Here is an 11,387-nt window from a genome sequence, read left to right on the forward strand (position 1 = left end):
CCCTTCATAATTGCATGTTTTTGAGAAATGAAAATTATTCTTTTATCTTTTCTCTTCTTCTCTTATCAGAGCCTTTAGAGGAAAGGGACAATATCCCCAGCTTGATGGTGTACCTACAGGAGGATGGAGGAGGCATCATAGCTATTCTCTGAAGGGGCCCACAATTACCAAGCCACTTCAGGAGTCCATCTGCTCCTGTTCACCCCATGGATCTGGGGTGGGGGTTTTTGCCTCTTCAAGTGGGAATATAATTGGAGAGCTAGGGCAGGGTGTGCACACACGTGTGGCTCTATTTCCTTGTGACGTGATACCAAAGACAAGCTGATTTGGGTGCTTTGGTGTGTAATTAATTGCTTGTGACCTCACCTTGGTATCTATTTCCTTTCTTCATCAGGAAAATGGGAGCCATTGCCCCAGTGTGACCTTCCTCTAAGGTACAACAAAATAAAGACCACCCATCCCACTCCCTCAGACACCTCCCAGTATGGATGGCTTGGTTGAGCAGAACAGTGTGCTAATGCACAATAAGATCACCGAAGCTGGGAAAAGGAATGGTTTAATTAACACAAGGAACTTAGTGGCAGAGAGCCGAGATGGTCTGGTCTCTGTGTACCCGACCCCTCAGTACCAGAGCCACAGAGCAGGGAGCCTTTCCTCTCCAAGCTGCCTGAAGAACGGCAGGAATGACCCCGTGCAGCAGCTCCTGGACCCCAACATGCTGCAGCAGACGGTGGAATCTCACTACCGGCCCAACATCATCCTCTATTCGGAGAACGTGCTGCGCTCGTGGGGCGAGAGCATCGGCTCCGAGTGCTGTGAAACCACCTTCATCGAGGACAGATCCCCTGCCAAAGACAGCCTGGAGTACCCGGACAGCAAGTTCATCGATCTCTCAGCAGACGACATCAAGATTCACACCCTCTCCTACGACGTGGAGGAAGAGGAGGATTTCCAGGAGCTCGAGGTCAGATGTCATTTGGGATATGTGGGGAAGGCTGCGGGGCAAGGGAGTATTTGGGGTGAAGTGTACAGTCTCCAAGAGCTGGTCTGCATAGGATCAGCTGCTTTGGAAGCTGGTCTGCATGGGATCAGCTGTATCGCTCTCTCCTCCACCCAGGACAGTGGGCAATTGCTCACCTTTGTTCACTCAGTAAAGTCCCGACTCTGTGGATACTCATCACAAAGTTCCCACTGGCCTGAACAGGAATTAGCATTTCCCTCTTGCCTCTGAATGGGCTGGTCTGAAACTGAAGAAGCCCCATGTTCTTAAATGCTTTGCAAGGTTGGGACCAGGAGCATCCTGGTTTCCAATCTGTGGACTTTGTCCTATTCAGCAGGCCAACATAATCTCTTACTTACTCCTGACTTGAGCAGATCGTTTTGCATACTGGCTCAAACTTAAAACCTTTCTGTCTCTGAATGGGCACAAACCCAAAAGTCTTTGGGTTTCAAGCCTCAATGAATCCCATGTCTCTGAAATAAAATATTTTTTTTTCTGATGGAGTGGAACACTTCACTAGATCTCAAATGCAATGTTTGCTTTTAGGTTCCTCTGCTTCATTGGTTACTCACAGTAAAGTAAGATGCCTTTAGTTCTCCAAATTGTGCATACTTCAGAAAGCAAAATCCTTCTTTCTTAAATGGTGTCTTTTACTTTTAAAAATATTTTTGTTTTGGCTGAAACCATCTGTCCAAGTGCAGCACACATTTGTGTTTGCTAGTGTATGTGGCAATTGAAGGAGTGCATAATGCCCAAACTTTCCCAAATAACAAAAATTTCTACAGCATTGGACACAGAAACCTAACCTAGCAAAGGCTGCTTGGCTGTCTGGAGCAAAGGCATAGCTTCAACTTAAACACCAAGATAAGATCAAGAGATTATTTTGCTGTGTTTCTCTGTTGCAAGAGTTTTCTCCACTGAGACCTAACAATTCCTAAAACTTTTATTTTCACCTCCTGTAATACCAGTGTTTCACCCTGGGATCAGCACAGGGGTAATCCTACAAGAGCCCAACTTCTCTTTCATTCTCTTTTCTCTTTGCTTTGATAAGGCAGAGAGAGAGAAGTGCATTTCCCAGTGGGTGCCACTAATGCCATACTCAATGCCTCCATAGGGAGACAAAAAGTTTATCTCTGAGGCATGTGAGGATGTTAGCTCCAATCACACCCTTCTGCAGCATTTCAAAATTGACTGTGGGAAGTCTCATTTTCTTAATCTAAACAAGATCCCCCAGTTGCTGCCTTTTAGCCCTAGTTTCTTTTATTCAGTAGTGATGCGAGGGACTGCAGTGGGCATGTAGTTGCCTGATGCTGTTATTGACACACCTGCCCTGACATTAAGGAAAAAAACAAAAAGGTCTCACTCTTGCCAATCCAAATCCAGCAAGACCAACTCCTGAAGGATAGCCTAAAAAAGGCCAGGAAAATATGCAGGAGAAGACATGTTTCTAGAAAACCACCATAAAACTGAAGGTCTGGGCAAAGTGACTTCAACGTTGCCCTCCCTAGATCTCAAGAAGAGAAAGGATGAATCTTTGAAAATTTTGGTACCGTGCTGTGACAGTGTGTGCATCGTTTTCACTGGCTCCTCCTTCTTTCTCTCCTGTTTCTCTGGACTGGAGCCTGCTGAGGTCAAATGCATCCCCTTTTAAGTGAGTGTACAGCATCTGACACCACGGAGTCCCAGCCTCAGTAGCACCCTGGCTGGGTGCTGCTGTGCTAATACACAGAGGGGTGTATGGACAGCCATCCTGACATACACATGCCCCATGCTCCAAGGTGGATGGTATTCACCAAGTACACACCCATGCATCTTCCTCTGCTCTGTGTTGGGTTTTCTTCTTCACCAAGGGAATGGAGAAAGGGAGGAGAAAATGAGGCAAGGTCTGGGAAAGGAACTGCCTGACTGGAACCACACGCTTTGCTGGAATTACTGCTTTTAGCCCAGTATCAGTCTCCATCACTTTGCTACTTAGTCAATCTCTTGCACCACTGCAATTTTCACATTCCTTCATGAACCAGGCCCAAATGATCAACCTGCTGAGCAGCTGCACTTAGCACAAAGGGTCTCATCATGGGGAGTAACTGGCAGCATCCCAGCAGGTCCAGATTCTATGAATGCATCTGGTAGTGCAGAAAGATGGGGAGGAGATGAGAGATACATTTGACAGCATGAGACTAGCAAAAAAAGTGACTGCTGTGTTGTGCTTTCCTGGTTCCCATTTGGTCAGATGCTGTATCTATGTGGCCAGATGCATGAAGGCCTCCTGGGCCTGGCTAGTACAGAGCTTCACTACAGATAATAGCTTCACATTTTGAGACTACAGGAATGGAAGAAATGTGTTTGAGAACAGCAGTCACTGAGTAGGGGAATGAACCATGCCACATTGCTAACTGCACAAAAAATTGCCTTTCTATCCAAGTGAAAAACCCAGCACCTGCATCATGCAGCATGAGACTGGCCCCCTAGAAAGCTTTTTTTTCCCACCTGACAAGAAGAAAATGCTTTTTAAAATTTCTAATAGACTCGAAGTGGGGCGGAAATGGAGCAGAAGTTAAAAGGAGAATAGTGAGAGAGGATGATATAACAGAGTTGCAAGGTTTTCCTTCCCCACTGCAAGAATCTTGAAGGATTTGCTTCTGACATTGATAGTACTCAACACATTGCTGAGTATGTTGCCACACAGGCTGTCATGCCACAGCTCGTTGAGGGACGGGAGCTGCACAGTCAGAACAGGGCTCAGCTCTTGAAAAGGTTTGTTGTTGTAAAATATCTGCTTTGACACTTCTTTCTGCAAGAAAACTCTAAAAATAGCCACTTTTTACAAACATTATTAAAGAGGGCACCTTTGTGTGGAACAGCTGTTGTTGCTTGAAAACTGTGTGCTACTGCCTCACTCCACATGTCAGGGCAAGGCAAGTGTATTCCCAACTAAGCCATGTCAGTCAAATGCATTCTGGGAGACAAGACAACACTGAGGTTTGGAGTTATTTCCTTCCCATGTCTCTGTGGCACTGCCTGTGTTACTGCAAGCACCTGACTGGGTGCTGAGTTTCTTAGAAATGCAGAAACTTCTGACTCACCCCTTTGTAGTCCATGTATCCATGGTCTCCTGTGATACTTGCAGGAGTCCATGGGCACATGCAGAGAATGGTTTTTATGGACCCTCCTGATGAGGGTGTTGCTGTCAGGGTTTCATTTTTGAAGAGAGCTGGGCTCTTGGTAACCAGAAAAGCTGTTGCTTTCCTGCAGAAAACTTCACCACAGAGAAGGTTTCTGAAAAACATGAGTTATTTCAACTGACAGTAATTTGGTTTTGGTTTGAAGAGCTGACTGAGCTGCACTGCAGGGGTTGCTGCTCTGTTGCCTGTCAGCCCCTTCAGGATGGGTCTGCCCAAGCTCACCAGTGTCTCTGACAAGCTGCCTCTGAAGAACCTGGGAGACCTTGCAGAGAAGCAGGAGGTGTCCTGAGCAGGGGTCCTGCACGTCACTGCACAATGTGGCCGTGTTTCTTTCACTAGTGGTGTTTCTCAGTGCCTGATGTGATGTTATTCCAACTGCCTATGAAAATCATTATTGTCTGGAGGAAAAAACATTTCTGAGACAGCTCTCATTAGCATATACAGCCCCACTTTGCTCCAGCAATCACCAGGCATGAAAGCACTTTCTGTCAAAGCTTGAAACTTCTCTTTTCATTGCATATCCTTGAAGTAAAATTATTCCCTGTTTAGTTATCTCTGGAATGCTTATAAATATCTTATGAGTTTACACCACAACTAATGGACAGACAAGTTGTCAAATGTAGCAGCAGTGAAATATTACATCAGTTGCTAGCTGAAATACCCTACTGTTAGAGTTCTTTTGTGTATGCAGTGCCATCTTTTATCTAGAAATGTCACTTGTCATATTACACTCCTGCTAGTTTTCCTCCTAACCCCTAGATAGATGGCTTATTTAGAGAAACCCAAGCTATTGATGGCAGCAAATTGAATTATTCATATGTGTCGCATAAAATAATACATCTGAGCTCTCTCTTAAACCCTTTTTCATTTTCCCAGCAACACCTGAAACAGTCTCTGAAAAAGAAATAAATAGAATGTTCTGGGAATTGAAAGAAGAAAGATAATGTAGTGCTTTCAAGCTAAGCCTTCCTTGTTTTTTTCACCTACAAATTGCTGGATGCTGCTGTGAAATTCATCCCTTCAACATGAGCATAGCAGTGTAGAGACAGGTCTCTAAGCCGTGTCCTGTTGCATCTAACCCCTCTTCTCAACATTCCCAAGCATCTCCTGGCCACATCTCTTCTGTGATGTGAAGGGAAGGCCTTGCAGGGGATTTATGCACATTGAGCCCCATGACGTGTGTCCTTTCTCTCAATATGGCCAGCTGGCACAGGCTTGGGTGTTCTTGCTTCGTGCTGAGAAGAGCTGAGCTGCTGTGTCCTGAGTAATTCCTGGGAGTAGATATCCAGACAGCATTTTTGGACAACCCCTGAGGAGATGAGCATGGTGAAGTCACCCTTCCAGGAAGCTCTGCAACATGGGTGAAGAGGCAATCTAATAAAGATGTGGGAGGCTGTAGCATGAATGACATCTGAGGCAGGTCTTGCATGCTTTAGGTATTTGCTTCCTATGGCCATTTCCCTTCAGGATCTTGCACCTCATTTTGACTAATGAATCCAATGGTCATTGCAGTGCTCTTGTAAAAAAAAACAACAACAATATTTTCTCCATTCTGCATCTGGAGAACTGAAGAAAAAGGTGCAATTAATGTCTTGCCCAAGCTCACCTGTGGAGGAGTTGTGGATCTGGGAATGTCATTTTGGTTTTTTTTGCCCTGTGGCACATGCTCAGAAGAACACAGGAACATGGGATAAAGACACAGGGAAAGATGGAGGCATTTAGGGTCTTATTTCTGGAAATATCTAGACCTGTTTGCGTATTGTGTTCAGTTCTTTTGGGGACTCAGGTGGCGTGCCAGTGGAGAAGAGCTCTGGAGGGACTGCATGAAACTGACTGGCAAAATGGTGGCAGAGGTATTTCTGTGTAGATAAATGGAAACTCGTAAATTTATGGAAAAATAATCTAATCCATGTGAAGTCAATGCAGAGCTTGTTACTGTGAGCTACAACTCAGGAAAGAGACCGTGGAGGAATCGTTGTCAGTGCTATGAAGTCCCACAGAATGGTGTGCATCGAGCCGTATATTGAGTGTCTGAAAGAGCACTTTTGAGAACAAGACAGAGCCCTGGCAGCATTTTGCTGCTGTAGCAAAGTTCAGTGCAACCCACTTTCTCAAATGAGATGGGTGAGTGTGGTCCCCACTTCTTAAGGATACAGTGGAGATAGAAATGGCAAAGAAAATGACCAAGATGAGGTACCAGCCTTCTTACAAGGAGCAGTGAAAGTGGTCGGGACTCTCCATTTTGTAGAGAGGAATGCCAAGGGGAGTATGAGCCAACTGCACAAGATCATGAAGGGGAAGGGTGGAGTGAATGCAGTTTGCCAAAACTGCAATGTTGGAGGCAGGGGACACTTGAAGGAGCTAGCAAGATTTTGGCATAACACAGGTGACAGAAAATTCTTCTTCACATACAGGGTAGTGAACACTTGGTGAATTGCTGCCACAAGAGGTTGTGGTGAATCAGCAAGTTCAAAAGGAATTAGACATGGATGAAGAATCTGTAAAGACATATTAATAAAAGGAATTGCCAAAGCTTTTCTTTCTGATACATCTTACACAACAGTAGTGGTTACTGGGGGAGCACAAGGGATGGACTGCAGAGTGTCCAGGTTTATGTCGTGTCTTGCAGCTGCTGTCAAAGGCAGAGTCTCATGGGGCAAAATGGACCACTGGTCTGACCCTTCAGGACATGCTTTATGTCCCTGGATTCCTTCACAGGCACATTATTAACAGGTTGCAAGAGTGATGATGCTTCATTTGCATTTGATTTATTTTTCTGCCTTAACGGAGGAGCCACTGGAGTCTGGAGATACTGAGCCCTGCCAAGGGATATTAACCTTTATTAGCCAGCCCTAGGTGAAGGAAGCGTGGCTGTGAAGTCACCTTCAGCAGTCTCCAAGTGTCCTGCTATGAATCTTGTTAATAGCAGTCAGGGAGAGTGATTTCCTGTCTCATCATCACTTCTTTGAGCTGTCAAACTGACTGCACAGTGAGGTCCCTGGGCTCCAGCCTGGAAGTGGCATGAGCTTTGGATGAGCTGCATGCTGTCATTTGCAGAAGGTGGGGATGGGGCACACTTCTTTGAGGACTAGGCCACAAAGGAAGCTCTGTCAGCTCTAGAGCAAAAAGAGGGCAAACATAAAGGGTTACCCCCCTAGCTTGAACTGTGTACTTCTGCTCTTCATGCTGAAGTGACTCAAGGAAGAGGGTGACCTAATCTTCCTCAACACACAGTGTTGAGATCACCTGCTCTGCAGGGACCACCTGCTCTTCTCCTCCTGTTGGCAGACAGTGGAGGTCCTTGCGCTGAGTGAGAGCCCTAAAGCGATGCCACACGCCACACATAGCAACACTGGGGAATTGCAGTGCATTCCCTGCAGCTTCACCTTTCTCAATAGCTGGCAGCAGAAGGTGCTGAGAGCCACTTCTCTGTGGTGGCTGCTGGCCCACCTGCAGAGACGTGAGCGTGTCACGATACACAAGTGCCTTCCCCAGGAGTGCAAAGGGTTGTTGGGAGCCCCTGTCACTCACACAGAGATTAAAGGCATTTGCTTTACTTTACTGCTCTCCCAGGAAAAAGGTGTGGTTTAGCAGACTGGCAACTGGCCTGGTTTAGTATGGATCTGTTTATTGCTGTTTGCAGTGATCCCCTTCCAGTGGCAATATGTGGAATGCAAGTTACTTATATGTTATAGGCAGACTGGCTGTGGGTGTCTAGAAAACATCACAAGGGAGATGATCAAAATCCAAGGGGATAGGAGGACGAATGGACAGCTTTTTGCCCCTAATATATTTTGGTTTTGCAAGGTTATATATGAAAAGCCCTTCAAGCAAGAAGAGACCTCTGTGAGCCCGTTCTAGAAGGGTGGCTGCAAGGCAATTTAGGCTGGGAGTTGCAGAAAAAAAGAGGAGCTTGGACCAGGTCAAGGTTAGTGGACTATGGATCATTTAAATACCTTTAAAATTGAAGAGGAGCAAATGCAAAACTCAAAATGGTAGAAAGAAATAAATAGGCAAACAAGTATAAGAATCACCACAACAAAGAATGCATGACAGAAACAGGTTTCAGAGGCATGGCCTCTTAAGTAAGCATCAGCCAGATGCTGCTCAGTGGTGAGTTAGGTGTGTAGAGGAGGTAGAGCAGTGATGAACTACAGCCCTTGGTGGAAGAGCTACCATCCAGAATGCTGCCTTTGGCATCTGCTGCGTTTACATGAACTCCAACTGCTTGCAGAAGAGCAAAGGGATGCAGAGTGCTGGTCAGAATAGGACACAATGTTTAACTGCATTACTGAAACAGGCATTGTGTGGAGGGAAACAGAGCACATATTATCTTACAGCTATGTCATGTGTTGGTCTTTGTCAAAAACAGACCACTGGACCATCTGGATTTGAAGCAGATCCCACAGGGCCATAACAGAAATTAGTTTTGTATGCAGTGTGTGCAGGGAGCTGAACTGTTTGCTTTGAAGGAAAAAAAAAAGAGTAATGCCAAAAGGGCTGTTTCCTGAATATCCATCAAAGGTTGCTGACAGCTGTGGTTCACAGCAGACATTGTTGCCTGACTCCTCCAGTGTGCCTGGCATTTCAATACTGTGAGGGACTATGTGACCATCAAGTCCAGCCTCCATTGTGCAGCAGGCTGGATGCAGAGCTTCTGTTCACTTCCAGTGTCTTGGTTTCTGTAAAGCACGTAGCTTTCAGGGATAGCTACCTCAATTTAAGAAAGGGCTTCGTGTAATAGAAAATCCATTATAACTGCAGAAAAGTCGCCACCTCTGTTAAAAATCTGCACCTTGTGTCTGTTCTTCATCTGTTCTGCTTTCAGCCACCGGCATTTCTTCTGCTTTTCTGCCAAATGAAAGAGCTACCTCTGACCAGAAATTATCTACTCAAAGATACACTCAGAGATACACTCAAAGATACTACAAAGATAGCAGTTCACCTACCTTGGAGGTGTCACCACAACTGAATTGTGCCTCCCTAGGACTCACATTAAAGATGTTTGTAGAAAGCTGTTGTTCTTTGTTAAGTCCTCGGGTTATTAGCCATTGTTAATCTGCCAGGTAGGTAGTGACGAAGTAGTAACGAGAAGTCCAAAGGCAATGAAGAGAGACTTCAGGGCCTTAGGATGACTGGTTAAGGGATTAGGAGCATAAGTGGTGTTCTCCTCTACTCCTCCGGTTGTGGGGATTGATGAAGGAATAAACAGGATGAGCCAGCCAATCAACATCTGTCTCCAAGACTGGTGTTACTGGCAGGACTTCAGGTTCTTGGATCACAGATTGATTTACACAACACCAGGCCTGCTGGCAGCAGACAGGATACACTTGTCTCAAAGAGGGAAGAGGATCCTGGTGCAAGAGCCAGTAGGGCTTGTTGAGAAGGCTTTAAACTAGAGCTGAAGGGGGAAGAGGATGGAGATTCAGGTGATAAAAAAGATACACGGGTCACTGGTAAGTTAGTTACTGAGGGAGTGCCTGAGAACAGCCAGCTGGGAACTAGGACTTCTGAGAAAAAGAGAGTGGGAGCATCAGCCCAACTGAAGTACATCTGCATGAATGCACATAGTACATCTGCATGGACAACAAAAAAGAGGAGTAAGGAGCCATTGTGCAGCAGGAAACTGTGACACTGTCACCATCACATTAATGTGGCAGGGCCATTCACATTACTGGAGTGCTGCTATCAATGGCTACAAGCTCTTCAGAGGAAACAGGCAAAGTAGGAGGGGTGGTGGAGTAGCCCGGTATGTTAGGAAGTGCCATGAATGTCTTGAAGTTAATGATGCTGACAATAGTATTGAATGTTTAAGGGGAAGGCCAACAAAGTAGACATCTTGGTAGGAGTCTGCTATAGACCACCCAACCAGAGTGAAGAAACAGACAAAGTATTCTTTAGACATCTGAGAGAAATCTCTTGGTCACTGGCCCTTATCCTTGTCTGGAATTTCACCTTCCCAGCTGCAAACATAATACAGCTAGAGAGGGAACAGTCCCAGAGGTTCTTTCCTGTATATTAACGGGGGAAATGGGGGAAGGGAAAAGGGAAGGGAATGGGGAAAGGGGAAAGGAAGGGAGGGGTCCTTTTGAAGCAGGAAATCCCCACTGTGTGCTCAGTAATTTCAGAGATATGTCATTTCTGCTACAGGGCTGTTTGCACAGGTATCTGTTCTCACAGGAGCACCTATTCAAGGGCTGCAGGGAACACAGCTCACTTGGCACAGGGAAGGACTGTGGCCCTTGCTGAGATTACATCTTTCACATTGAAACATGGAGATGTGTCTCCAAGACAGAGCCTGAATTGCAGTGGAAAAGCGTTGCCTTCTGTAAATATTCTCTGTGCATCGTGGATAGACACAGCTGTGCAGTTGCAGAGGAAACTGCTGGAACCAGATGTCACATCTGAAAAGGAGTGAATCCTTCAACATCCTGAAGAGACTGACAGCTGCTGCTGCTGCTGCTGCTGCTGCTGTTCCTTCACAGCCTGTCATCCTCCTGTCTCTTGTCACTTAGGTGGCTGCAGCTGTGTCAGGATGTACTTTACCTTGTTTCATCCTAAGATTTTTCTAGCATTGTGAAGAGAGTGATGCCAGATGACTGACAGGGTAGAAGAGCTCTTTTCAAAGAGGATAATTCGACTGTGTCTTTACCACCTCAGCAAAAGTAACTTGAGTAACTGGGAGTTGTTAGGAGACTATCTATTAGGGAAATTTGCTCTGCTGATGAACAGAATATCTGAACCAAGAAAAATATGCTATTTGTCAGGGGTTTTTAATTATTATTTTTTAATGGTTGCACGAGTTCTCTTTTGTTTTCTTATTATTTGGTTGGAGGAGACCCTGGTGGCACACCTGTAGAAAGAAAAACCTTATAGTTTGATCAGATTGCTTAAACTTATCTAGCTTAATATTAAGTGAAGAAGAATTTGTCTGTGCAGTCTTGCTCATAACCCAAACCTTGACAATTAATTAGTTATGCTATTCCCTAACTACTGCAAGTATTAAAAGCTTTCAGTCAGATTAGTGAAATTATGAGGTAATTGTGAAAAGCTCCATGTAAATTTACAAAGAGACTGTTAAACATGAAAGGAGCAGTTATGTGGAGAAGAATATTAGTGATTATACAGGATTAGTCAGCTAACCCAAAGTCACTGAAAGTAATTCTGACTTCATAGGATCATAGAACCATTCAGGTTGGAAAAGG

The 11,387-nt window shown here is 45.2% G+C and overlaps 1 protein-coding gene across 1 annotated transcript in view; it reads left to right on the forward strand.

Moving 5' to 3' along the window:
- The first annotated feature begins 398 nt into the window (after window positions 1–398).
- Window positions 399–11,387, forward strand: part of SYNDIG1 (synapse differentiation inducing 1) — a 66,169-nt gene continuing 55,180 nt past the window's right edge. Inside the window, exon 1 of the mRNA XM_010004992.1 lies at window positions 399–964. Within this exon, the coding sequence (XP_010003294.1) occupies window positions 485–964 (480 nt within the window). The 5' untranslated portion in view covers window positions 399–484. The remainder of the gene's footprint in view (window positions 965–11,387) is intronic.

This window comes from Chaetura pelagica, unplaced genomic scaffold, assembly GCF_000747805.2.
Source record: "Chaetura pelagica isolate M959 unplaced genomic scaffold, ChaPel_1.0 scaffold8, whole genome shotgun sequence".
Classification (NCBI taxonomy): Eukaryota; Metazoa; Chordata; class Aves; order Apodiformes; family Apodidae; genus Chaetura; species Chaetura pelagica.